Source organism: Leptonychotes weddellii, chromosome 10 (genome assembly GCF_054177405.1).
Source record: "Leptonychotes weddellii isolate Sample4059 chromosome 10, ASM5417740v2, whole genome shotgun sequence".
In the NCBI taxonomy this organism is placed as follows: Eukaryota; Metazoa; Chordata; class Mammalia; order Carnivora; family Phocidae; genus Leptonychotes; species Leptonychotes weddellii.
Window position 1 is genome coordinate 87,840,839 of NC_138378.1, and position 27,894 is coordinate 87,868,732.

At 41.4% G+C, this 27,894-nt stretch overlaps 2 protein-coding genes across 2 annotated transcripts in view; both read left to right on the forward strand.

The window, feature by feature from the left end:
• The window catches only part of KDM3A (lysine demethylase 3A), a 54,360-nt gene extending 27,247 nt beyond the window's left edge, over positions 1 to 27,113 (forward strand). The window contains exons 11-26 of the mRNA XM_081796726.1: positions 602 to 806; positions 4,498 to 4,712; positions 7,938 to 8,090; positions 8,231 to 8,326; positions 8,711 to 8,838; positions 10,855 to 11,050; positions 12,766 to 12,938; positions 13,318 to 13,554; positions 14,818 to 14,989; positions 17,488 to 17,575; positions 18,240 to 18,370; positions 23,301 to 23,420; positions 23,500 to 23,639; positions 25,049 to 25,225; positions 25,309 to 25,443; positions 26,394 to 27,113. Coding sequence (XP_081652852.1) covers positions 602 to 806; positions 4,498 to 4,712; positions 7,938 to 8,090; positions 8,231 to 8,326; positions 8,711 to 8,838; positions 10,855 to 11,050; positions 12,766 to 12,938; positions 13,318 to 13,554; positions 14,818 to 14,989; positions 17,488 to 17,575; positions 18,240 to 18,370; positions 23,301 to 23,420; positions 23,500 to 23,639; positions 25,049 to 25,225; positions 25,309 to 25,443; positions 26,394 to 26,474 — 2,447 coding nt within the window. The 3' untranslated portion in view covers positions 26,475 to 27,113. The remainder of the gene's footprint in view (positions 1 to 601; positions 807 to 4,497; positions 4,713 to 7,937; positions 8,091 to 8,230; positions 8,327 to 8,710; positions 8,839 to 10,854; positions 11,051 to 12,765; positions 12,939 to 13,317; positions 13,555 to 14,817; positions 14,990 to 17,487; positions 17,576 to 18,239; positions 18,371 to 23,300; positions 23,421 to 23,499; positions 23,640 to 25,048; positions 25,226 to 25,308; positions 25,444 to 26,393) is intronic.
• Positions 1 to 27,894, forward strand: part of MRPL35 (mitochondrial ribosomal protein L35) — a 471,157-nt gene that overhangs the window by 206,914 nt on the left and 236,349 nt on the right. The window lies entirely within an intron of this gene.

Below are 27,894 nucleotides of genomic sequence, written 5' to 3' on the forward strand. Positions count from 1 at the left end.
GAAGGAAATTGAAGAAGTATCAAGGGTCAAGTGACACTTCTTGGAAGCATTTAGAAGATAGTTCTTGTTTTATAGACCCAGGGGCCTGTGTGGGAAAACTATTTGGCTGTTACTATATTTAGAATGGTTAGCTTTTGCACAGTGCTCTAGAAAACACTTGTGTGCTTTGAAACACAGTCTTTGAAAAGTGACAGAATTGACTTGCACACGGATCTCTGTTGAGGTGAATCTATCTCTGGGCATTGTTAATGTTGCAATGAGTTTAAGTATCTGATTTGGAAGTCTTCCTAAAATAGTTTTTTATCTAGGGTTGTGAATAGAAGTACATGCTACCTCGGAATTACGAGTCTAGTTGTTGAAATTGGGGTTTTAAGTTGCCTTGCCAAAAGGATATTACCAAATGAGAATTATTCTATAAAGCTAGTAAAGCTTTCCAATTATTCTGTTGGTTGTTTTATGTTAAGCCAGTTTTAGAAATTACAGTTGAATCAGTATTTAAGGAGTTCTCCCTTTGGGAAAGCTGGCCTTCGGAAAAGAATTCAGTCAAACGTTGGGGTGACTTAAAAATTTGAGGTCTCATTTCTTTAATCTTTTTTCCTAGCCCCCTCCCGGAAGTCGGTTTTGACAGACCCAGCCAAGCTCAGGAAGCTGCAGCAGAGCGGTGAGGCCTTTGTGCAGGATGACTCCTGTGTCAACATTGTCGCCCAGCTGCCCAAGTGCAGGGAGTGTCGTTTGGACAGCCTCCGCAAGGATAAGGAGCAGCAGAAAGACTCGCCTGTGTTTTGTCGCTTCTTTCACTTCAGGAGGTGAGGCATTTGGGGAAAAGCTCAAGTAATCTGGGCCCCATAGCATACTTTTCCCCCCTCCTTTTCTATCAACAGTAAATCTAGAACTTACAGAGGGTGAGGATTGCATCTTTAATCTCTGGCTTTGAATGTCTAGATCTTATCCCATGTTATTTCCTTCTCAATCTCCCTTTTAGTTTGTTTTTAAAGGAGAGAAGCCTAAACATACAACCTTCTCTTCTTAAAACTAATAAATATTATAAAAAATGCTGAAATTTCTAGAGAAAAAAAACAACCACCCCCTACAAATAAACACTGTTAATTTTCAGTGCATTTTAGTGTTTGTATGGTCATAAAATATATTCAAGCATACCTATTTGGGTATATAGTATATACTGTGTGGAATCTTACTTTCTCAGTACGTAGTAGGAACCCCTTGGTCATGGTAGCTTTTTTCTGCAAAAACTTTGATTACCCAGGTAGGAACCCATAATAGTATTTGAAAGTTCACTTAACCAATTTTCTTACTGGTGTTAAGATTATTTTGTGGGGGGGCGCCTGGGTGGCTCAGTTGGTTAAGCGACTGCCTTCGGCTCAGGTCATGATCCTGGAGTCCCGGGATCGAGTCCGGCATCGGGCTCCCTGCTCGGCAGGGAGTCTGCTTCTCCCTCTGCCCCTCCCCCCTCTCATGTGCTCTCTCTCATTCTCTCTCTCTGAAATAAATAAATCTTTAAAAAAAAAAATTATTATTTTGTGGGGTTTGTCACTAAAAATAATACACGATCATCCTGTCCCCATCTCTCATTGTTGACTTTGGAAGGATTACTGGAAGTGGCATTACCAGGTCAGAAGCCTTGTGTGTTTTAAGGCGTTGATATATATGTTCTGCCAAATTGCCCTACAGGAAGCTTGCACCTGTGGCCAGGCCCTCAGGCAGCATTCCTGTTGAAGCATTCCTGTCTCTGTGTACTTTTGCCAGCAGAAAGAGGCATATGTTTTTTTAAAAAATCTTTCCTAATTTTATAGGCAAAAACTTTCATTTTTATACTGTATTTTGTTAAGTCAAATTTTCTCTAAATTCTTCTATCCTTAGTGAAGACAAAAGCTGTTTCTTCTTTTTTGTTGTCATCTACTTTTTGATAAATGAGCAGTGTTATTCTGGGTATGTTTCACTTTCTCAGAAATGTAGATACTTTCAGGCTCGACTAGTCCTAATCATAAACACAAGTGTTGACCTGAATTTCTTCCTATTCACCTCCACCCCTTTAGTTTTATCAAGATTAAAGAGTTGCTGAAGAACTGAATTAAATGCACAGGTATTTTAGGTCATTGATTATATCAGTTCTGGTAACTTTTAGATTTGGGCTTATTTTACTGAACTCTATAGAGTCTTTTAGATGGTAGCTTGCCCCATTCGTTCCTGAGTAAATTGCAAATGTACCATGATGAAGTATGTGTCTAGTATTTAGAACTGTAATAATTGGTAGCATGTTAGCGTAGCCTTATGTTAACATAGCTTGAATAACACGTGGCCCAGAATAAGTTCTTAATAAAGGTTAGTTCCACTTCCTCTCCGGAGAATTTTTTACACAGGTAGATGTGTTAAGATGCATATGCCATGGGTTCTGACATATGTTTTGAAGGGAGCACAAAATGTTACGCTTTGTACAGATCTATGTATTCTTGTTACACACTTAGCCTCATTATGGTTCCTTTGCTCTGAAAGGTGTAAGTGGACTGGAGGGGAGAGATTGTTTGATTTTGGTTTTAAGTGGCAGAGGCCTTTTGAGGAGGAGACAATTAGTTTTTTCTTTTGAATATTACTAGAGCTTTTTTTTAAACCACTATTTTGTAACCATCTAGAAATCACTGATTTTATGACTTAGCTGTTTTCCCATTTTTGACTTCTTTGAAGAGGAAAGTGCCTTTGCTTAATGTTGCGTAGTAGAAGCCAGTCTAGTGGAAATTAGAACAAATTCATTTCTTGGGTAAAAAGAATGTCATAATTTAGGGGCGCCTGGGTGGCTCAGTCGTTAAGTGTCTGCCTTCGGCTCAGGTCATGATCCCAGGGTCCTGGGATTGATCCCCGCATCAGACTCCCTGCTCTGCGGGAAGCCTGCTTCTACCTCTCCTACTCCTCCTGCTTGTGTTCCCTCTCTCGCTGTGTCTCTCTCTGTCAAATAAATAAATAAAATCTTTAAAAAAAAAAAAAAAGAATGTAATAATTTAAAGAATAGAGCCTTTTTTTTCCCCCCCTGATGTTTAAAGAGAAGATTAAGGCTGTCATTATTAGCCTCCTCCCCAAGTTTGTTTCTTAATTACACTCCCTGCAGATAAAATAGGAGGGTTAGGGTCTCAGTACTAAAGACCAATTGCCAAAGCCTATTTGCCATCTCCCCCTTTGAAATAGCTTTCGAATTCGTTTTTTAGTATTGAAACTGTCTCTTAATTTGGGCTGTCGATTAAAAATTTGCATCTCTCCTTTGGACCGCTTGAAATTAATTCTCATCTGTTAAGCAACTCCCAGTGTCCTTCCAGTTCATTCTACACTCTTCTGGACAAACGGTTTTTCTAAAATACAACTTTAGTCCCGCATCGGGCTCCCTGCTCAGCAGGGAGCCTGCTTCTCCCTCTGACCCTCCCCCCTCTCATGTGCTCTCTCTCTCTCTCTCATTCTCCCTCTCTCAAATAAATAAATAAAATCTTTAAAATAAAATAAAATAAAATACAACTTTAGGTGTATCTCATGGGCTTGAAGACTTGGTAGCTGGCCAGTGACCAATGGAGAAATCACGATCCCTGCATTTTTCTTTCTTTTGAATGAAATACTGTTTCCTTGACATGCTTCTCTTAGCTAATGTCTACCTTTTCTGGTAAGGCCAATCTTAATCACTATCTCTACTATGAAGTCTTAATATTAGTCCTACAAAACTCATAGTCAGTACTTCCTCCTCGGGCTCCTATAAGATTTAATGATTGTTACGATATCCTACCTACTTCACTGTGTATTTTATGTCTACTTCTGTGTCTCCCAACTAGATTGACATATGTCATTTCGAATGAATTTTGAAAAAATTCAAAACTAATATGTAGCTTAGGAAAAACAGGTGTCAAAGATATTGAAAGAGAATCTTGAGAAAGTATTCTGCCTTTTTGCTCCACTTCAGGTACTTAGGTCCGTCTTAACACTGCCTCCCATTCCAGAAGCTTACACAATAATTTGCAGCTAGGATTCATATGGGTGCTGACTTCCTCGTGGATTTGCATGGTCATGGCTTCAGTGACTGTCTAGGGTTAGCCTTCCTTTGCTGAGCATTATTCTTGAAGGAGTGGTTGTATTCAAATCTGATCAGATTATCTATCACCTTCTGTTTTCCGTTTTCTTCTGTGGTGACTTGTGATTGTCCTTGCTGTTAAGTCCCAAGTCTGGAAGGTTCAACAGCTGCCTCTGGAGGCGGTATGATTAGATCTTGGTTGAAGTGCAAAACACCTCTCCCCTGCCTCCCTCCCCATGTCCTCTGAGGGAAAACTTGGAAATTTTTAAATCTTTTAAATCTTTCCCCTGACATTGCCAAGTAACAATTGGCTATAATTAGCCACTGAGATTATAGAAAACTGGGAAGGAATTTGTTGATCTTAAATAGTAACTACAAGATGTAAATCCAATTTCGTGTGTGTGTGTAACACACTTTTTTTCCTCCACTTCCTCTAGGTTACAGTTCAACAAACATGGTGTATTGCGGGTAGAAGGCTTCTTAACACCAAACAAGTACGACAGTGAAGCAATTGGCTTATGGTTGCCTTTAACCAAAAACGTTGTGGGGACTGATTTGGACACTGCGAAGTATATCCTGGCCAACATTGGAGACCACTTCTGTCAAATGGTGATTTCTGAAAAGGAAGCTATGTCAACTATTGAGCCACACAGTAAGAGCATCTCTTAGGGGGTAGGATTTTTGAGTCCAACTTGATTTTGTTCCTAAATGACACCTAAGTTCTAATTGTATGAGTTTCATTCTCACCCAGAAGTTTGGATGACTTTGGTATAATGAAGTTGTATTTTCCCTTTTATAACTGCCTGTTGGTTTCATCAGAGTCAGTCACCTATCTCTGGGGTTTATTTTGGGGCAGGTATCAAAGGAGTGAAACTCCTTTTTTTAAAGAAAGGTGAAGGTGAGGTAATGGTAGAATTTGCACAGCCTTTATAAGCAGTGTGGGCTCATCAAAAGGGGATGAGGCCTCAGGTTGGGTTATTTTTAAGACAAAGGTTCATAATCAGGAATGCATTTCAAAGAAAATAAGAACGGACAGGCTCTGTTCTGTACCTACTAAATCAGAATCTGGGGGGCTGGGTCCCAGGCATGAGAATGGGCATAAGCTCAGGTGAAAAGGATTCTGTTAGAGTCAAGGTTTTAACAGGATACTTGGAGGTTCCAGCTGGGTGAATGCCGATGTCTTCTCCTCTTTAAGAGCACTCTAACAGTGATCTGGCAGTCCAGTAAACCACAGGGATCACTGTGAGTGACACATGAGAACTGTATGATATCTGGGAGAACAGCACACCTCTGTTTTTTATGCCTCTAAAAGTGAGGTATCCAGCCAGAAGCACCCAGGAGCAGCTGTTTTTAAAGTCTCACGCTTCCTTCCATCATTTTATCTTTCCCAAATGATTGAAACTTAAAAGTGAAGCCTTTCATTTCTCATATATATCTTTTCAGACTTTGCATAACCAAATATGTTTCGATACAAGCATCCGCACATACCAGTCTTGAGAAATTTGGTTGTAGGTACCAGAAACTAATTGAAGCTAGCTTCACAAAAATAATTTATTGGATAAGTACAGATACTGTTAAATTTCCAAGTCCATGGAATGGGAACTGAGGCATTCGGAGGAGCAGGAATTCAGAGCTAGAAAGAGAATGGGATCGTGAGCTCTGGGGTGCAGCCAAAGTCATGAGCCAGAGTACTCGGCCAAAGTAAATCACTGTAGAATCACTCCATTCTGTTGGAGTAGTAGAGACTCTTAAAAATCAAGGATCTTATTGAAGTTGTTTTCCTGTAATCTTCTATTTAGGATGAGTGGCACTGGTTTCTAATTTTAGTAGAGATAAAGAGTTTCCTAATTACATACATTTAAGTAAAAGTAGTGAGGTTAAAGAAAAATTCTTAAGTAACTGATCTAGAGGTTATTTAGGTAGGTATATAAATGACTGGAATGTAGAAACACTTCTTTGAAATATATTAGTAACTTCACTCCTGAATTAGCAGGACTTGTTAAAAGCAACTGATATTTTTTTCTTTGCTCAAGAGAAGTCATCTGAATAATGGTACAGAAAAAGGTACAGATGGGGCACCTGGGTGGCTCAGTTGGTTAAGCGACTGCCTTCGGCTCAGGTCATGATCCTGGAGTCCCTGGATCGAGTCCCGCATCGGGCTCCCTGCTCGGCAGGGAGTCTGCTTCTCCCTCTGACCCTCCCCCCTCTCATGTGCTTGCTCTCTCTCATTCTCTCTCTCTCAAATAAATAAATTAATTAATTAAGAAAAAAAAGAATCTTAAAAAAAAAAAGAAAAAGGTGCAGATAGCTGTCATTTAAGAGTATAATTAAGAAACTCTGTCCTTGAGGGTTTAAATAGGATTAACTTTTCCTCCTTGCCTTTTTGATTATCCTGTTCCTCTCTTTCCTCTGTGACAAGCTGGTCGGTTGAAGAGAGGAACTCACTGTGAATGGTATTGACAAATGCACCATAAGATGTTCCTAGAGGGCTTACCCTCTGATCCTAATATTAGGAAGCAGGTGTCAACCTTTATACATTTGTCCTGTCTTTTCAATGACAAATAATCATTAAATGGGTGGCTAAGAGATCTAAAAACTCTCTATATTATAGTCTAATCCAAGTGACCAAGGAAAAGTTCATAAAACCTCATTTATAAAATGCCTAAAGCTCTGTGTATTGTACGCTGAGCTATTACATTATAATGAAATGGCAGAAGTTCATTTAGCAGTTGGATTAATTTGGTAAAAACTGAAGTTGATCATTTCTGTTTTGATCATTTGGAAGAAGGAATGAATAAACCACAAATTGGATTAGGAAAAAGGTATTTTTCATAAAACAAGAATGTGACAGTATTGATCCAGTCTTGTTCGAGAGAGAGGAAAAGAGCTTTCTGGTTAACAAACATTGGGCTTTTCTGTGACCCAGGAAAATGTCTTCACTTTGCACATACTCCTTGAAGCTTTCTGATACCTGATTTGGCATTCCTCCATACTGGGGGAAGGGGTATGATGTCTTACCCAGTCCTGGAAGGCCCCTCCGTCTAGTTATCAGGGCTTGGCCACTGCTACAGAAGATACCAGTTTGTAGAATCTTGGATTATGCCTCAACCTATTGGTTATTTGGTTAGTGTGAGTCAGTCCTGGATGCCTGCATCACTACTGACACTAAAAAAAATCAAGTTTCTGACTCTGGTCCATGAAGAAACCAACTTTGTACTATTGTTAAGTTAATGTGCTGCTCCCTCCAGGTTCCCTAACCCCCTGGAGTTCTTCATAGGCTGTGTGTGAGTGGATTCAGGGCCTGTGTGAATAATCTGACAATCTATGTTGGCTTTGTGTATCTGAGTCATTTTTTTTCCTTTGGAGAAAGCATGGTCCATGCTGTCTTCAGATTCTGAAAAGGGCTCATGATCTGAAAGGTGAAAGAACCACTGCTGTGTAATACCTGTGTCTGAACTGCAGCTTCTGTAATTACTGCTGCTTTTTTCATTGATTTATTCTGCAGTACTTAGTATGTACCATCACTGTGCAGAGTGGGTGGGGACTAGGCTCAGCCCTTCAAGCAGGGATTCTGCTTGTACAGAGCTTCGTTTCCTAGGGAGAGGTAAAACCACACCTGACTGCATACAGTGTGAAGAAGCCTGAGTCTGAAGTACAAATACAAGTTGATGAGAATGCTGAAGGAATCCAGGAGAGCTTCATGGTGGAGGTGGAAAGGTTGGAAAGGGGGGGCATTTGAGATGGTCTTTGAAGGCTGAACAGAGTTGATGGGAACTCCAAGAAGAGGGAGGAATGACATCAGTTTCCCTCCCCTTTCATGTTTTATTTCAAAAACCCTCTCCTCCCCCAAGACTAAGTGATTTATTGATTTTTGTAGGACAGGTTGCTTGGAAGCGAGCTGTCAAAGGTGTTCGGGAAATGTGTGATGTGTGTGACACCACCATCTTCAACCTGCACTGGGTGTGTCCTAGGTGTGGGTTTGGAGTGTGTGTGGATTGCTACCGGATGAAGAGGAAGAATTGCCAACAAGGTGAGAAATGACTTGATTCTCCTCCAGGCCCCTCTTACACTCTTAAATTAAGCTTTTTATTGATTTGTGGTAAATGGATTTCTGAAATATTTGGGGCCAGAGTCCATGAGGAGCAGTTACTATAAATCATTTATTTGCAGGTGCTTCCTACAAGACTTTCTCTTGGCTAAGATGTGTGAAGAGTCAGATACATGAACCAGAGAACCTAATGCCTACGCAAATCATTCCTGGGAAAGGTATTTCGTGTGGTGCATTGATTTTCTTTCCCCCTTGTTTTGGTTAGCTTATAGGGTCTGGTCGTTTGGTTTTATTTTATATAGTATAATTACTTGATAACTTATTTTAGTATGTACCATAAATTGTTCAAAGATATATTAAATCATGCCCCAAAAACTTTTTGATTAAGGTCTTGTGAATAGTTTTGTAGAAGGAAGGAAAATGATGCATTTGCGGGGGAAGGCATACTTAGGAAGAAAAGGAGAGAATCTAAGCACCATATTGCTTAAAAAAAAAAAAAAAGGAAAGTAATTCTGTTGGAAATACCAGTTTCTGCTTTGTAATGTTGAGGTTGAAAGTACCTAATACCCTTGTTGAGATGTTTGTCTCTGCCCTTTTTTTAGCCCTCTATGATGTTGGAGACATTGTTCATTCTGTGAGAGCAAAATGGGGAATAAAAGCAAATTGTCCCTGTTCAAACAGGCAATTCAAACTCTTTTCAAAGCCAGCCTCAAAGGAAGACATAAAACAGGTATACTATTTATGCTAGATTCACCATCCTTGAGATTGTTGTCTGTCTTTTCAAACAACCCAAGGATTTCTGTAGTATATTTGAAAGGAACATGGGGACAGTGTTCAGTGGAAATAGACAACTTCTACATTTTATGTGACACTTCATGGACCCATTCTCACTTTTCACATTTTTGTGGACCTCATCTGTAGCCTCTTTTAGTAGGTTTTAATTTTTGTTCCTTGAAAAAGCAAAAAGTCTTCTATTTTGGTTTACTTAATGAGTTGCTGTTGAATTTTATGTGGGTTTTTAAAAAACTTCTCATGTTTTACAGAGTTAAGATAATCTTTTCAAATTATTGAGTATATATTATCTATATAAGATATATATTTGGGGGCGCCTGGGTGGCTCAGTCATTAAGCGTCTGCCTTTGGCTCAGGTCATGATCCCGGGATCCTGGGATCGAGCCCCGCATTGGGCTCCCTGCTCGGCAGGAATCCCACTTCTCCCTCTCCCACTCCCCTGCTTGTGTTCCTGCTCTCTCTGTCTCTCTGTCAAATAAATAAATAAAATCTTTTAAAAATATATTTATATTTGGGCGCCTGGGTGGCTCAGTTGGTTAAGCGACTGCCTTCGGCTCAGGTCATGATCCTGGAGTCCCTGGATCGAGTCCCGCATCGGGCTCCCTGCTCGGCGGGGAGTCTGCTTTGCCCTCTGACCCTATCCCCTCTCATGTGTTCTCTCTCATTCTCTCTCTCTCAAATAAATAAATAAAATCTTTAAAAAAAAAATATATATATATATATATTTATATTTGAAGGGTTAAAGGAAATAATATTGAAATGAACTTTACCCCTCGCTCACCATAAAAAATGTTCATTTCCATGGTGCTCATGTGCCTCTTCCTGGTAGCTTCCCTTCACCTCCACCATCACGTCTGCCCTCCTCTCTCTCCCTTCTTCCCCTTCACCCCACTGTCTTCTCCCATGTTGTATTCGATAGCAGAATTCCACATTTTCATAAAGCTGTGGTGTGAAAGGCAGTAGAGGTAGAAGAGCTGTGCTTTTTAGATTCAGAACTGAATTTGAATTCTTCTGCCATTTTCTAGTTGCATGACATCAGCTGATTTACATATGCTTCTGCGTCCTCATCAGTAACAGAGGAATTGGGGCACCTGGGTGGCTCAGTTGGTTAAGCGTCCGGCTCTTGATCTCAGCAGCTCAGGTCTTGATCTCAGGGTCATGGGTTCCAGCCCTACACTGGACTCTGTGCTAGGCATGGAGCCTCCTTTAAAAAAAAATAAGTAACAGAGGAATAATAAACAATACTGATAATTGAGTATCACAGAAATCCATCACACGTAAAAGAAAGGCTGGGACCACAGCAGAAATTTGACTGTTTTTCCTTCTTATGTTTGTATAAACTCATCAGCTAAGTCAAGGCAGATAAGTAACACACAAATAAGTGGGGTGCCCTGTCTAGTTTTTTAAATGTTTGAGTTCTTTTAAGAGCTGTTCATCTCATTTTTAAAGCCTACTATGCTATGCTAAAACAAAAGAACATTGTTTTTCTCTGCATCTCATTTCCTTCTGAAATCATAGCTGTACCCTTCCTACCCTGCCTCACTCACTCACTCACTCACTCATTCATTCAGCAACCATGTTGTGAGTGCTTATTCAGGATACTGTGAATTCACAGGGGAGATAGGCACAAACTGGTCCTTTTAAAGCAACATGATAGGTGGAGTGATAGAAATATGTATGAGCAGGAAATGGTTGATTAAGGGTTAGGGAGGGATATCTTGCTGTATTTTGTTTTCACCAGTAATACTTAAAAGCTGAAAAAAAATTAAAACTCTTCTACTTTAATAGTTTTGCTCTATTAGTATAAGATTACTGCAATTGTGATGTCCAGGGCTGTTAGGTGGTTTTGTTCGGGATATTTCTCTCTTACTGGTGAGCTGTTAGGGGAGAAGATAAGGAAAAGGAAATGTAATGTTTCAGCTTGTGGAAAACTCTCTTTTTAAATTCAACACAGACTTCTTTCGCTGGGGAAAAACCTACTCTTGGTGCCGTGTTCCAGCAGAATCCCTTGGTGTTGGAGCCAGTGCCTGTGGCTGGGGAAGCCGCTTCCAAGCCAGCCAGTAGCATGAAGCCTGCTTGTCCAGCCAGCACCTCTCCCTTAAACTGGCTGGCGGACCTGACCAGTGGAAATGTCAACAAGGAAAACAAGGGTGAGGGTTTCCTGCTTTCCTGTGGGTTCCTGAGAACTTGAGTCCATTCTCGGAGGGGATTGGCAGCCTCAGTTGCTGTGAGGACAGTGTGATTAGAAGTGTGTGGAATGGAAAGGAGTGGTTCCCTGTAGTCACCAGGGAGACCTGACCGAAATTCAAGTATTTTTAAAATGCAGCCCCAAGGGGCACTTGGGTGGCTCTGTTGGTTAAGCATCCAACTCTTAACTTCAGCTCACTTCTTGATCTCAGGGTTGTGAGTTCAAGCCCCGTCTTGGACTCCACACTGAGTGTGGAGCCTACGTTAAAAAAAAAGAAAAGAAAAGAAAAGAAAAATGCAGTCCCAAAAGGGAGAACTTCTGCTGACAGTAGGACTCTAGGCTGAGACTTGTTTGTTTTAATAAATGATTTCTACTTTTCTGTCCTTACCCTGTTGTTCCTGTTTTGTCTAATTGGAATGTTCTGGCTTCAGTTTTATTTTTCTCATTTGTGCTGTTGTCTTAGGATACTGATGACAGTATAAAGAATACAGGCTTTAGAGTCAGGTAGTTAAATTAGAATTTATGTGATTCTGCTTTTTTAGCTATGTTATAAGAAAGAAAAATTGGAGGTTAATTTCTTTCATGCAAAGATCCTAAACAAAGTTTCAGTACTCTAGATAAAGGAATTCTACAGTATGACCAAGCAGGGCTTCAGAAGAAAAGTCATGTGCCAAGACACAGAAAGTAGTAAAATTCAATACCTGTTCACGATTTAAAAAAAAAAAAAACTTTTAAATTAGGAACAAAAGGGAACATCCTCAGTCTAATGAGTTTCTACAATAAAACTGACAGCAAACATCATAATGATTGATTTTTTTTTTAATTGGTTGAGTATTTTTAACAGTGTGCCTCTATTCAGCAATAAGAGGATACCTGCCATCACTATTTTATTAAACATTGTACTGGAAGTCCTGGCTATTGCAGTAAGGCAAACAAAAAAAGATGTTAGGATTGGAAAGAAAGTGATAAAGCTGTTGATATTTTAGACAATCTGATTATACCTGTGAAAAATCTAAAATATCTGTATTTAATAAACACAGATCTGTCAGGTTTGCTAGTTACAATGTTAATTTATAAAAATTTTATATACCAGGAGCAAACAAATAGAAAATGGAAGTTTAAAAAATACCATTTGCACCATATGATTTCATGCATGTGGAATCTAAAAAAACAAATGAATAAAAAAATCAGACCTATGATTGCCAAAGGGGGGTGTGGGGTGGAGGGGTGGGTGAAGGGGAGTGGGAGATGCTTCCAGTTATGGAATGAAGGTGACAGGGAATAAAAGGCACAGCAATAGGGATTACAGTCCATGGTCTTGTAACAGTGTCCTATGGTGACAGATGGGAGCTACACTTGAGTGAGCACAGTATAACAGAGAAGTTGAATCACAATGTTGTACACCTGAAACTAAAGGAACATTGTCAGCTATACTGGGGGGAAAAAAATTAAAACAAAAAAAACAATATCACCTTGAATGTTGGGTACTTACTGTTTTAATACCAGTGGAAAATCCTTGTCTAAATCAGTGATTTCATTAGGATTTATCCTCTTAAGTTTTTTGGTTCTGAAGTAAATGAAAACCAAGTTCCAAAGTAATTCTACTAATAGAAGACAAGTAAGGGATTTGCCTTTCAGAATGCTTTTCCATCTGGATGTTTTTGGTTTTGTTTCTAGAAAAACAACCGACGATGCCAATTCTAAAGAATGAAATCAAATGCCTTCCACCCCTCCCCCCTTTGAGCAAATCCAGCACAGTCCTCCACACCTTTAACAGCACAATTTTAACACCTGTAAGCAACAACAATTCTGGTTTCCTCCGAAATCTCTTGAATTCCTCTACAGGAAAGGTATACATTTGCCTTATTGTTTGTATTCCGTCTTGTAAAAATGAATAGAGTCAGAACAGGAAGAGACTAGAGAAATTGAAACAGACAGTAGAAAGAAGATATGAATCTTAGGCTTTCCACCTAGGTGCAGAAGTTTTCATTGGCAGGTGGGCTTCACAGGGTTATAGTACCGAACTGGGCCATTTTTTCGTTAAACTTTTTCTGTACCTACTTCTGTGAGTTGTAATGTCAAGTGGGGGAAGGGAATTTACCTATTTGTCTTAGGGCCCTGACTTGGACTCTTCTGGATATTTGATCTTTATCCTAGCATTATAGGAATGGGTTTTTTTGATGGTAGGCAATGACCTATTTAAAGACTTGTGTTCTTTCTCAAATTCAGACAGAAAATGGACTGAAGAATACACCAAAAATCCTTGATGACATCTTTGCCTCTTTGGTGCAAAATAAAACTTCCTCTGATTTATCTAAGAGGCCTCAAGGACTGACAATTAAGCCCAGCATTCTGGGCTTTGACACTCCTCACTATTGGCTGTGTGATAATCGCTTGCTCTGCCTCCAGGATCCCAACAACAAGAGCAACTGGAATGTGTTTAGGGAGTGCTGGAAACAAGGGCAGGTAAGAGGGGCCTCTGCTCCCCCAATCCAGTTCAGAGCCCCTTTCTCAGTTCTTTTAGTAGGCTTCTGACAGTCCTGCCCCCCACCCCACCACCCTTCATTTGTAAGTGGTATATACCTTATTTGCTCTTTTTGTACTTTATCGTTTAGGGTGAATATAATTAAGGCACTGTAGCTCTGAGTTATTTTTTACAGCAGACATTCCTGAGCTCTCTTCCAGTGAGGTTTTGACTGCTTCTAAACCAGTCATCTTTGGGTTTTTGATGAATGCTTTCTGGGCTATGTGATTCTTGGGTGATAAACCTCAACAGGAGGAGTGCGAGCAAGACTAAGAGGCTGATGGGGCTTGGGGGATTAGACAGAATACAATCAAAATCACGTGTCCCTCTTCCCTGAATTAAAACGCTTATGCTGAAGGCAATTTTAGGTGTGCCAGAGCCATGTGGTGTCCTCTTGGAGCTGGTGTGTGGTCTCCCAGGGGCCTGCATTGTTCCAGCTTACATTTTGGTTGATGGTTTGGGAGATGCATGGCTTTGTGGACCTGCTCCTCTGCTTTCTTGTTTTGGTTTTTGTATTCTGGATCTTTGGCTTCTCTTTGGAGCCAAATGGAGTCCTCACTAAAGGGACACTATGTTCTTGGACAAGGCCAGGACTTGGGGAATTGCCAAATAGAGAAATGTATTTAACCAAAAAAAAGTTCCTGCCTTTTTTTTCAGCCCTGTATAACTAACTAATAAGATTTGCTCATGATGACAACGACAGGCTGAGTATAATCCACCAGCCAAGTTTTGTTTGGATTCCATAATGTTTAAAAAAATTGAACTTCTCAATATTTTAGTTAGGCTGTTGCACATAAAGATTGGGATGCTTGGCTTGGCAACCGCAGGTCCATGTTCCTGCCTGGCAGCAACAGGCTGGAGACCAATGGCAGCACCCCTTTTGGACAGGACACTCCTACCACCTTTGTCTCTCCTTTACATTCCCTGCCTGGTCCTGAGACTTGCTGTTGGTCTTCTGTGAGTAATGGCCTCTGAGTCATAAGATGGGATCCTTGCTTCTGGAAGCTTACTAATGTAGTTTGAGAGCAAGGAGCACATGAAAACAAGAAGTGGTATGGCAGCTCAGAGCACTAAGCTGTCACCTCGGGATCTGCCACTGAGGACCAGCCACAGAGAAACAAACAAGCAGCAGTTTGAAAAGGGGCTGCCACTGGTTTGGGGACAGACCTGGAGGAGGTCAAACTAAAGTCTTCATTCTCTTTTAGCCAGTGATGGTGTCAGGAGTGCATCATAAATTGAACACTGACCTTTGGAAACCTGAATCCTTCAGGAAAGAGTTTGGAAATCAGGAAGTCGACCTAGTTAACTGTAGGACCAATGAAATCATCACAGGAGCCACAGTAGGAGACTTCTGGGATGGATTTGAAGATGTTCCAAGTATGTATTAAAGCCCTTTTAAGGGAGTTAGAATGTGGAAGGAGGGCACAGGAGTAGCAGGAGTCTGAAGCCCCTCAGTGGCAACAACAGCATTGTCCGTGATCTTGGAGTTTAAAATTCGTGTCTTATCTCTTCTTCCCCTTTCTTTTTAAAAGTTATGCTTTCAAACCAAGGCAACATTCACTTTGTAGTTCCTTAGAGAGGTGAGGTTTTGGTCATCTGTACTCCAGGTGGCTCCACTTCTATCCCATGACAGAAATTCTGTGCTTTCACTTATGCCCAGGGGGAGGGGAGCACAAAGCCGGGGCCTGTGACTCAAGGCTGGTGGTTTTATGTGTGTCTCACCCTCATACATCCTTTTTGCTTTTAAAAATTTTAACTACTGTTTAACAAGATAAGTAGACCTGAAGATGCCAGGGAATGTGAATGCATTTAACACGGGGTATCCTGGTCACTGCCTACTGCATCTGGGCTAGGGGCCGTTGAGGCAGTAAGAAGGTTTGTGTGTCTAGTGCTGAGGCTTGGCCCTTTCTGTGTATTGGCCAGTCAGTAAATTGTTTCCAGGAACATCGAGTTCATGATGGGCCCTGGGGATTCACATCAGCACAGGCCCCCATCCCCACTGGAGGGTTTGGCCAGTTCATTCATCAGACTCTCCGTAATTCAGATTCACTCATTCATCACTCTCATTTTTTTAGACACACACCTTTTAATCTATTGCTTTCTTATTCCATTTTACCCACATTTATAGATTATAGCTCATACTTTCAACAAACTATAACAAAGTTGTAGCTGACTTTTTTTTTTTTTTTTTTTTATTTGACAGAGAGAGACAGCTAGAGAGGGAACACAAGCAGGGGGAGTGGGAGAGGGAGAAGCAGGCTTCCCGCCGAGCAGGGAGCCCGATGCGGGGCTCGATCCCAGGACCCTGGAATCGTGACCCGAGCCGAAGGCAGGCGCCTAACGACTGAGCCACCCAGGCGCCCCGTAGCTGACTTTTTAATACAAGGCATGATGGGGTTTTCCACAAGTAGATGCTGAGAATGGAGTTTCAGACAGAAGATGGTTACTTAGGGATCAGCATCTGTGAAACAGAGGAGAGAGCAGGAAAAGGAGTCAGCCACAGTGCAGACTCAACAAAGCCTCGGCCAGTCTTGCAGGGAGTTCTGAAACACATACTGCCCTTCGTTGTCTCAGGTTGGGCTAAAGTTAGAAATGTCAGGGCCTTTGTCCCCCTGCCTCCCTCAGTCCCTAGATACTGGTGCCCCGGGAAGGGACCTGACCTGGCAAGGCAGTGCTGTGCAGCTGACCCTAAACTCTGTGTCTGGGCAACAAGTCTTTTGAAGCTTTCCAGTGAGGCCTGAGTTCAAATCCTGTCTCTTGATATGTCCTTGTTGTGTATAGGAGCTTGGTAACTTAATTTTCCTGGGACTCAAACTTCCTCATGCTGGCAGATGGTGAAAACAGCTCCAAGTCAACTATAGCTTGCCCGTTCTATACTGATGATTCTGTTGCACACACCCCCAACACACCACCCACACTAACATACTGCTGGTATTCTGAACATACCCTGTTACCCTGTATTTTTCTGTTTCCTCCTGGAGTGTGCACTTATTTAAACTAGGTTATGGGACAGTACTTGGTTGACTACAAAACATTATACAGATGTTAGTCCTCAAGAGTACCAGGTCTGAAGTCAAACCTGGGTTCCAGTCCCAATTCTGCCACTTAGTAGCTGGATGACCTTGGGTGTGTCTGTCAGTTTCCTCGTCCCCAAATGGGAATATTAAATGGTGTCTAATCTCATTGAGATATTGGGTTTAGTTGTAAGGATTAAATGGTTAAGACACTTGGCAGAGACTGGAGCACAGCAAGAAATGAAATAATAGTTGTCATTGCTGTTGATCATAATTACCAACATCTTTTTCGATTAGAGTTCCTTGGTTCTTGGTTCCTTGCCATTACCTGCAATGGGTAACAGTTCTGACTGAACTACGTGGTGCTATTGGCCCTACTTGTCCCTGGACAGAACGTCAGGTGGTTTCAGTCTCTTTGAACAAAACAAGTCATTTTTATTTCATGGTAGCCTTAGAAAACCTGGGCTACTAAACATCTGTGACCTCTTACTGTTAAAGTTCATTGCTGTTTATTAGTTAAGGAGCTGCTCACTTCTTCCAGAACACTGTATAGAAGAAAGATACTGGATCTGAGACAGACAACTGTCAAAACACCAACTATGTGTAATGGGCAAAGGGGGTGGCTGAAATCTCAAAGAATGAGCCACAATTTTAAGAAGCATCTAGAAAAGATTAGTTGGTAATTTTTATTTTGCTACCCCCGTGCTGCCTCCTGGGTACGAATGGATTTCTTGGCAATGTAAAAATAAAACAGTTGGCAGTTGGCAGGAGGGGAATATTAAAGAAAATAATATTTGTGTACTAGGTGGTCTGTTTCTGAGTTATGAATAGTAAAATTCAGTAATTCTGGTTACCTTTCAGACCGCTTGAAAAATGAAAAAGAACCAATGGTGTTGAAACTTAAGGACTGGCCACCAGGAGAGGATTTTAGAGATATGATGCCTTCTAGGTATGATTATTGGCAGGGGGGAGGGATGATTCTGTCCTTGACTTGGTAGGATAAATTCTTCTTGAGGTGGTGAGAAAAGTTTTCAAAAGGGAAAGATGAAATATGGAATAGTTTTACTGGTGCTGATATTTTATTTTTAGACTACAGTCTTTGGATATGTGTGTTTTAAATGAGATAAAGAGGTTACTGACTTTGAGATTTGGCTGACTGATGGAATCTTCACACATTTCCACTGTAGTGCTTGGCCAGAGAGAGGCCACATGAGCTGTGCGGCCTCTGACTTGGAGGCAGTATTGGGATTGGACCTCTCAGGGTTCAGTGTAACGATATTGCATTAGATAGCAAGACAGCTGAATTGGTAGATCCATTTTCCTAATTTGAGCTTGAACCTTGGAAAGGATCCTTAGAACTAATGAATAGTAGTACATTCCTGAGTGTCACTTCTTATCAGGAAGTCACTGACGTATTTCAGATCATTTTGATAAAGATGCATGCTGTGGGAGAGAAAGAAGATATCTTTGTTCATAACTACTATAATTCTACTCTTAAATATTGTTCAAGGAAAGCTTTCTCCATTTTTACAAGCACAGATATTTTTATTTGTTCCTTTTGGTAAGAAGGAACAAAACAGATCACACAATGATGGTTGATTCTCTTGTCCTAGGTTTGATGATCTGATGGCCAATATTCCACTGCCTGAGTACACACGGAGAGATGGCAAACTAAATTTGGCCTCCAGGCTGCCAAACTACTTTGTGAGGCCAGATCTTGGTCCCAAGATGTATAATGCTTACGGTGAGGAAGAAATGGCTAACTTGAAAAAATTTTAATGGGAATAGAGCATGTCAGAATGTTTGGAAAATTGCTTTTGGGGGAGTTGGAGATGGAAGACCTCTATAGTCCTAACACTTCACACAGCAGTGGGCTTCAGTTTCGCATATTTCCTTTCATTCCTTTTCATGTGTAGGTGTATTTCCTTTTCATAGTTGCAGTTATAGGGCGTGTGTGATTTTTTATTTTTCTCTTTTCTACATCTTATGTTCTATCGTAAAATCTTTGTGTTGTTTAATAGTTTTTAGTGTGATAATTTTTTAGTGGTTGTATGGTACATCATTAAATTAATCTAATTTTGTTACTCATTATTTTTAAAAATTTTTATTATTTTTTTATTGTTGAAATTTCAGGTAGTTAACATATAGTGAGTGCTATGTGTTTTGGGAATAGAATCCAGTGATTCATCACTTACATATAACACCCGGCACTCATCATAACAAGTGCCCTCCTTAATACCTACAACCCATCTATCCCATCCGCCACCCACCTCTCTCCAACACCGTTTGTTTTTTCCTCTGTAGTTAAAAGCCTCATGATTTGTTTCCCTCTCTTTTTCTTCCCCTGCCATATGTTCAAGCATTTGTTTCTTAAATTCCACATATGAGATCATGTGGTATTTGTCTTTGTCTGACTTTGTTTCACCTAGCAAAACACCCTCTAGCTCCATCCATGTCATTGCAAATGGCAGGATTTCATTTTTTTGATGGCTGAATAATATTCCATTGTATATATATACCACATCTTCTTTTTTTTTTTTTAAGATTTTATTTATTTATTCGACAGAGAGAGACATAGCAAGAGAGGGAACACAAGCAGGGGGAGTGTGGGAGAGAGAAGCAGGCCCTTCACGGGGCAGGGAGCCCGATGCGGGGCTCGATCCCAGGACCCTGGGATCATGACCTGAGCCGAAGGCAGACGCTTAACAACTGAGCCATCCAGGCGCCCCACCACATCTTCTTTATCCATTCATCTGTTGATGGACATCTGGGCTCTTTCCATAGTTTGGCTATTGTGGACATTGCTGCTATAAAATTGGGGTGTATGTGCCCCTCCGAATCACTATGTTTGTATCCTTTGGATACATACCCAGTAGTGCAATTGATGGGTCACAAGGCAACTCTATTTTTCACTTTTTGAGATACCTCCATACTGTGTTCCAGAGTGGCTGCACCAGCCTGCATTCCCACTAACAGTGCAAGAGGGTTCCCCTTTCTCCGCATCCTCGCCAACACCTGTTGTTTCCTCTGTTGCCAACCTTAGTGATTCTGACAAGTGTGAGATCGTATCTCATCATGGTTTTGATTTGTTGTTACTCATTTTAAAGTCAGTCTGCTAGCTGGTTTTAACATCTGCCACACTTAAATACCCCCGTGTTGGGGGTAGTAGTTTGTTACTTAAGTTAGTATCAGAAGCACTCTCTGAATTGGATTTTCATTGTTTAGACATGACTCAGTAAACTACCCAACACGGAGGATTGCACAGGATAGAGAATGATTTCCTCGGAATGATTTCCAGAGTTGTCTTTTATCATTATTGCTGTGACCTTGACCAGTTTTCTGTTGGGTCTTTATTTAGATCTTGATTATAGTTGGCTGTTTTGAAGGAATTGTTTACTGATTATTGAATGAAGTTTCAGTTGTTTGGATCATTTACTGACTTTGCTTTAGTCTTTTATACTATTTGGACCCCATTTTTCCAGTCCTCTAGAATTACTTCTTTGATTTTATTCCGTCTCCCATAATTACTCTGACGCCCAGTCTCTCAGACCTGAGGGTGGCAGCCCTCCTGAAGAAAGGACAGAACCCTTTGGTATCTTTGCTGTGTTCTCCAGAGACTGTTGGGGGATGAGAGGAGCAAGGGCTTGCATCTCAGCCCCACAGTTTTTCTGTTATGGTGTCAGTCCGGATATCCATCTGGAATGGGGTCAGGGAACATTTCGAGAAGGGAGTTTATATTGGGAAGCTCCCACAGCCTAGATGCCTGAGAGCATTCTGCCAGGGTAGGGTGAGAAATGGTCTGTGAGAGAGAGGACACAGCAGGCGAAGTCCTCCAGCCTATTCCCTTTACTTTTCAGGTCTCAGTTTAGAGAGCCCTGCACACGCTGTGGGGCTGCTGAGTTTCCTTCCCTCAAGCCCTTCGGAGCAGCTAGTTGGTTGGGGTCTCGGGATGTACGCTGCTCCCAGCGGAGATTTGCGATGAACCTATGTGAATGAAAGTATTTTTCCACTAAAGTAAATGGTGTAGTGTTGCATAGTGATTATCCATGCCTTGTAGGCCTCATGAAGCTCTATGGGGTAGAAGTGGTTACCTGAGAAGTTTCAGAATAAATTGCTTGGTTTAAATAGCTTGGTAGCATAGACACCAACAGATAGATGGCAGTGTTACTCTGTACAAGCTTTACCTCTGACAGAATTGTTCCCATCCGGAGTCAGCAGTTAGGGATTGAAAATGATGAAAATGTGTTCATTTTCAAACATCTTACACCTTATCATAAACAGTAAAGAGCAATCATTTTGAAAGGTTGGATGATTGATTGAGCTGGGACTCCTCAGGCAGAGTAGCGTGAAAAGGCTCTTTAGAGAGAGAGAGTCCGCATCTCTCCATCCCCCGTACCACCACCAGATTTCCCCATGGGGGCCAGGACTTCAGGACAGTGGCAGGGACAGTGACCTGCTCAGGATGTATGAGGGGCAGTCAGTAGCAGGTCTGGGACTAGGACGTTGGGTCTCCTGATTTCCAGGCTGGTTCTACTGCTCTCCCTGCAACCCCAGTGCTGTCACCCAGCAGTCCCTGTTGTGTCAGCTCGTGTACTCTTCATAACTGTCCATGGTGTTATGTTCCAGGAATTTCTATATTCTGGGAATCCTTTCCCTGGGAGCTTTATGTTTTTATAATCTTGCTTCCATTTAGGCTCAGGCTCTCTTCATTCAGAGACCGTTTTATCAGCTTGCAGTGGCCCGTAGCTGCCTGTGGATGAGTGTGGGGCTGATAGCTGGGTAGGTGTCGCTTCCTTCCTTGTTTGGCACAACTCTTTTCCTCCGTTTGGCACTGGCCAAGGAGCAGGCAGCCTGACAGAGCTCTGAGACCTGTTCGCGCTTCCCCCGTCTTCTCCCATCACATGTCTTCCTTCCTCCCGCAGGGTTGCCTGCTGTCCTGCAGTTTGTACGTTTGTAACGCCGCTGTATGTATTTGTATTCCCACAGAATATTCTTTCAGTTTTAACCTGTGTTTGAGCTTTACATAAATAGAATCAGACTTTTGGATAATCATCCATGCTATCATTTATAACTGTCCATTTCATTCATTTTCTTTCTATTTTATTAATTGCTTTTTCTTCTTACATTTTAATTTTTTTATTTTTTATTACAGAAAGAGTTTCCAAATGCACTCAGAACTTGAAAGTCTAATACAGTGACTCCCCATGTACTTACCCCCCAGTTATAGCAGCTATCAATTTTTTGCCATGATTTCATTATTCCCTCCCATTCTGTTTTTCCTTTACCATTTTAAAGCAAATATTGGGGCGCCTGGGTGGCTCAGTTGGTTAAGCGGCTGTCTTTGGCTCAAGTCATGATCCCGGGGTTCTGGGATCGAGTTCCGCATCAGGCTCCTTGCTCAGCGGGGAGCCTGCTTCTCCCCTGCCTGCCGTTCCCCCTGCTTGTGCTTGCTGTCTCTCTCTCTCTGTGTCAAGTAAATAAGTAAAATAAAAACAACAACAACAAAAAATAAAGCAAATCTCCTTTGATAACTCCTTTAAAGCCTATCCTTTGATTTTGCCTAAATATTTAAATGTTCAGCCCTCTCCTAGGGCTGATAGTTCAGCTAAATGGAAAGAAAGGAAATCGCTACAGTACAGGGCTCTTAGGGCTACTGTCCCAGGGTGAAGTTATGGGGTGTCCTCTCCTGTGTCGAGCTGCTCCTCAAACTGCAAGGCTCTGGCAAGCCGGAGGGAAGTCCCTTGGCCTCCTCCAAACAAAACAGAGCTGTTTCAGGGGCTGGTGGGTTAGCAGACAGCCTCTGCCTGCCCCCTATGAGCCATGCTTCTCTCTGCTGCCCATTCAAGGGTCTTCACATCAGGGCGGGCCGTCCACGGTGAACACAGGGCTCGGTGAGCCTCAGCGTGACTGCCGAGAAGGCGAGTCTTTTTCTGGGGGTAAGAGATGAAAGTTTCAGACTATGAGCACCAACCAGGACTTCATGCTGTGGCTCACTACCCCCACTCCCCACTTTTCTTTTTTTTTTTTTTTTTTTTTTTACAGTTGAAGGAACCAAGGAATGCGTTGGGCAGTGTTCTGTCTTGTTCTAAGTGTATAGCCATTTGAGGTCCCAGCTTTATGTGTATGTGAGGGGGCTTTCTGTTAGACTCCCCATCTTGAGTGGGTCCTGGGCCTTTTGTTTTGCCCCAGAGTACTCTAGGCTGTGACAACCAAAGCTTGAGAACTGGTCGAGCACATGTCCTTTTGGCAAATTCCAGCTCTAGGAGCCACTTTACCATTCCCGAGTCCTGCTTTCTTGTTTTTTGGCTTAGGAGTATTTCTTCTTCTCTCGCCAGCACATTGTTTCATTAAAAAAATTTTTTTCAATAATTTCATCCTGGACTTTTAGTTGCTCTTCACAGGAGGGTCTTCCAGGGACCTACTTTGCCTATCATCATAAACAAGTCCTAGTGGTAGGACTTGGTTTTTTATTTTTATAATTAAATATTTGATGAGATTATTTTCTTTCAAAGTTGAAAGGTTAACATAACTTAATATTAAATATTGTTCTCTTACTTTTACATGATTATATAAAGGCAGCTTTTAAATCTTGTGACCAGGTATCTCACAGGGAGTGGGAGAGACAGTGGCAGCCTTCGTCATCTCCGTAAATTTAAGGTGTTTTCTGTTGACAGGATTAATTACTCCAGAAGACAGGAAATACGGAACCACAAATCTTCACTTAGACGTATCTGATGCAGCTAATGTCATGGTGTATGTGGGAATTCCCAAAGGACAGTGTGACCAAGAAGAAGGTAGGGTGCTAAGTGTAGAAGTGAGGCTTACTCTCTGAGTTGGAGACTGGGGTCTGATATTTGCTTTCTCTTGCTCTAGAAGTCCTTAAAACCATCCAAGATGGAGATTCTGATGAACTCACAATAAAGCGATTTATTGAAGGAAAAGAGAAGCCAGGAGCCCTCTGGCACATATATGCTGCAAAGGACACAGAGAAAATACGAGAATTCCTTAAAAAGGTGTGCTTTCTATCCTGTGGCTTGTGAAGAGAGGCGTGGAGAATAGCACTGTTAGAAATTACTCCATGTTGAGAACTGACTGGCTACTGGGCAATAATCATAACCTCAGAAGTTTAATCTTTGCGTATCAGATTGACTAGGCTGAAGCTGTTCGCTGAGGAACAAAGATTTCAAAATGATCAGGTTCACACCTCTCAAAAGAGGAGGCCTTGTGTTATGACTGTGTTTTACATTATAGTGCATTTGGAGATTTTTGTGCTCTCCCTTCAGGTCCGAACCATTCCTCTGATTGTTTAGCATCTGTTTGTTTTTATTGCCTTAAAAATCTAAGTACCTCAGAAGTTCATGTGTAATTCCTTGGCCCTTGATACCTGTGTTCTGAGTGAGTTACTTAGGTCCCTGTGGGTTTTGTCCACCCTCATTTAGTAGTAGGTCAGGAAAGCCTCAGGCATTACTTGTGGCCCTTAGCTTGCAAAGGGCCATTGGAAAGGGATACAGGGGCTTTTTTTTTTTTTTTTTTTTGAAGATTTTATTTATTTATTTGACAGCGAGAGAGGGAACACAGGCAGGGGGAGTGGGAGAGGGAGAAGCAGGCTTCCCGCCGAGCAAGGTGCCTGATGCGGGGCTCGATCCCAGGACCCTGGGATCATGACCTGAGCCGGAGGCAGACACTGAACGACTGAGCCACCCAGGCGCCCCAGGATACAGGGGCTTTTAAGATTCCAAGTTTCCAGTGGTTGTCAGGTTGTTCAGCAAGGGCTGTGTGTGGAAGTTCTAGGCAGCTGGAAAGATGGGTGCATCCAGTATCTGTGGCTGATACTCTTCAGTTCATAAGGATTAGATGTGTACACCCCTAGCCTGTTTCCTGGTGCCAAGTAGGTCCTTAACCAGCATTGGTTTGAATCAAGCTGTTTCTGACTTAGGATCATTTGACTCTTCCAAAACCTGCTGGTCTCCATACTGCTGCCAAATACTGTGTCTAGAATAAACCGATTTAATTTATAGCTGTCTTTGGGACTGCTCTGTAACTCGGGTTGTTAAATGAATATAGATTTTTAATAACGGCAGTACAACAGTCTGTTTCTAAGGAACTCGAGCCTACTTACATTCAAAAGTCTAGACCAAAATATTGTCCAAACGTAGTATCTAGAAAAATATGCAGACTGCCAGTCAGAGATTATTGGAAATGACAGAAGGAAAACCACATTTTCTTTCAGTTTTCTCTTGGTTCTTTCAGTTAATGTCTTCGAGTATCACCTGTCTCTTTCTGCCAGGGGGCTGCCTGTTAAGGAAGGCCTGACATCTACTGACTGTCCACACTATTCGGGGGCCTGGGGGTGGGGTGGGGGAATGCCCTCCTTGTGCCTCAGTGTGTTGCTCAGTTTCATAATATTTCAAATGTGTTCTAGGTATCAGAAGAGCAAGGTCAAGAAAACCCAGCAGACCATGATCCCATTCATGATCAGAGCTGGTATTTAGACCGATCACTAAGAAAGCGTCTTCATCAAGAGTATGGAGTTCAAGGCTGGGCTATTGTACAGTTTCTTGGGGATGTGGTATTTATTCCAGCAGGAGCTCCACATCAGGCAAGAAACATTATTTTATTCTTTATTCTCTTTACACTGAGAACTTTTGCATATGTGTTACTGATATAACTTGTGTTTTCCAGGTTCATAACTTATATAGCTGTATTAAAGTGGCTGAAGATTTTGTTTCTCCAGAGCATGTTAAACACTGTTTCTGGCTTACTCAGGAATTCCGTTATCTGTCACAGACTCATACCAATCATGAAGATAAATTACAGGTAAAAATAGCACTGATTCTTGGCATTCTCTCTCTCTGGCTTCATGGCCCATTACTGACCTAAAGAGAGTCAGTGAACTTGGCCATGTCACAGTTGGTACAGTGAGTTGATAAACTGGCTTCATGTGTAGTTTCACTGTCTACTTAGGCCAAGGAGGAATGAACATAGAGGAAGTCTCACTTTGGTTTGTTATTGTTTATACTCTAAAGGACTATGCCCCAAGAGAAAGACTTTAGTACTGAAAATGAATAGATCTTTGAGGGGCCTGGGTGGTGCAGTCGGTCGAGTGTCCGACTCTTGGTTTCAGTTCAGGTCATGATCTCAGGGTCGTGAGATTGAGCCCGATCTACACTGAGTGCAGAGTTGGCTTGGGAATCCCTCTCTCCCTCTCCCTCTCCCTCTCCCTATCCCGCTTATGCTTGAGTGCACATGGTCTCTCTCTCTCAAATCTTTAAAAAAGAAAGAAAGAAAGAAAGAGAATAAATAGATCTGACTTCTGATCCTGGCTCAACTGCCAGACATTGGTCTTGAACAAAGACTTTTAGTGCTGTGTTCTCATCCTTGAGTAGAGCAGCACAGAATCTCTGGGATCCAAAGAAGATCTCGGTGAGTGGGTTTAAAGATGCTTTCAGTAGTGAATTATGTAACATAGTTTCATGTTTGGAAAACTAGGGGAACATAAAAGTTTTGAAAAATTGTACCTTGGGGCTTGCCTCTCCCTGTACTCACCAGGACATCAAAACCTGTGGAAGGGGGAAAAGGAGGCATGTGTTTAAAATGTGTATGACATACTAGCCTAAAGGAGTCTAGGTGCCTTTTAAGTACCGACATTTTGAATACCAAGTTTTAACTGAGAGAATGGTAGTAAAACTGGCAGGGGAAATGTTTGGTCTTAGTGACAGATTTTAGATATAGTGGTAAACTGACCATAATTTCTCCCGTTCTTTTAGGTGAAGAATGTTATCTACCATGCAGTGAAAGATGCAGTTGCTATGCTGAAAGCCAGTGAATCCAGTTTTGGCAAACCCTAGGGGTCCCAGAGACTCCTTAACCCCTGTACATTGGAAGTGAATTCCTGGCAGCTGATCAAACTCTTCAGGCAGGATTCCTGTGGACTTTGAGATTCATGTTACCTCAGCTTCTTTTTTAAACTGTACCCAACTGGTAAGGGTACTCTGTCTAATGTATATTTCTAGTGTTTACACACACTAAATGTGTATATGTAGGAACTATTTACAGAACATGCATCCTTAAACTGTGACTTTTCACCTAGTGCAGAACTTCTACCATATTCTGTAAAAACAAAACCTCTTACCTGCTCTGGAACAATACCTGCAGTTACTCCCCAGCTGTGGGGTTGGACAGCTTAGTCAGAATGGGTTTATAACTATTAGGAATCACTGCGCAGTTTATTTGGTTGTATTTTGTTTTGTGTGTGTCGGAGTACCCTCTCCCTCAGCCTGTAGGGCTCAGGTGAGCGACGGAGGAAGTGACAGCTAATGATGCAGTTCCTGCTGTGTTGCATTAGGACTGGCATTATATAGCAGAAATCAACTACTGTACAATTCTTGGGTTTAACCATCTTTATTTAGTTCAATGGAGTTTTAATTTAAATGAAGCTTTGCTAATTTTAAGTGTTAAGCATTTTGCATTAAAGTATTCATATAATATTTTGACTCCACTTATTGGCATTGTTATCCTCCGGTTGTAGGTTCAACAGACTTTTCTCAAATGTTACAAGTGTAAGAGGTTGCTGCAGGAGCTCATCTTAAAAGCAAAGAAATTAGATGCTGTAGTGATTTGTGGTTATTATAATGCTAACATGGAAATAAGTTTCTTCCCAGCCAAGTGGAAACCTTGTCACACCTCTACAAAGAAACATCACCAATTAGCTAAATTCAGAGTGGAAGTTAACAACAACAACAACAAAAAACAAATAGTGACTGGTTAAATGGTTCTTCTAAAAAGGTATTTCCGAGCGATCGAAACACATTGTTTTCTGGCCTTTCATAAAGTAAGTTTACAAAGGAAAAGGAAATTACTAGAAATTTTAGAATAGTAGTATCTAAAATAGTCCTTTCTGATGGAAGAAATTCATCAAGAAGGCACCTTTCTGTATCTCCCTGATTCTCTTAGACAGCTATCGTTATACTAAATAAAAGGAATGAAGTTGAAATCAAGTAGTAGAGACAAGGCCTAGAGCCTGGGTTTTTTCCTATGTGCTCAGGTAGGAGGTCAAAGATCCCTGCCTAATGCCAGCCCCCTCTTCAAGCCAAAACCTGTAAAACATAAATTTCCTAGAAAAAATAAGTAGACATATCTGCCCATATCAGTGGGAAACATCTTGACCCTGGGAATTTATCAGAAGCTCCTTTATACAGGTTTGGCTCTCAAATTGGCACTGCTACTTAGAAATCTCCCTCAGCTGAAATAGAAAAACTTGGATCCTCT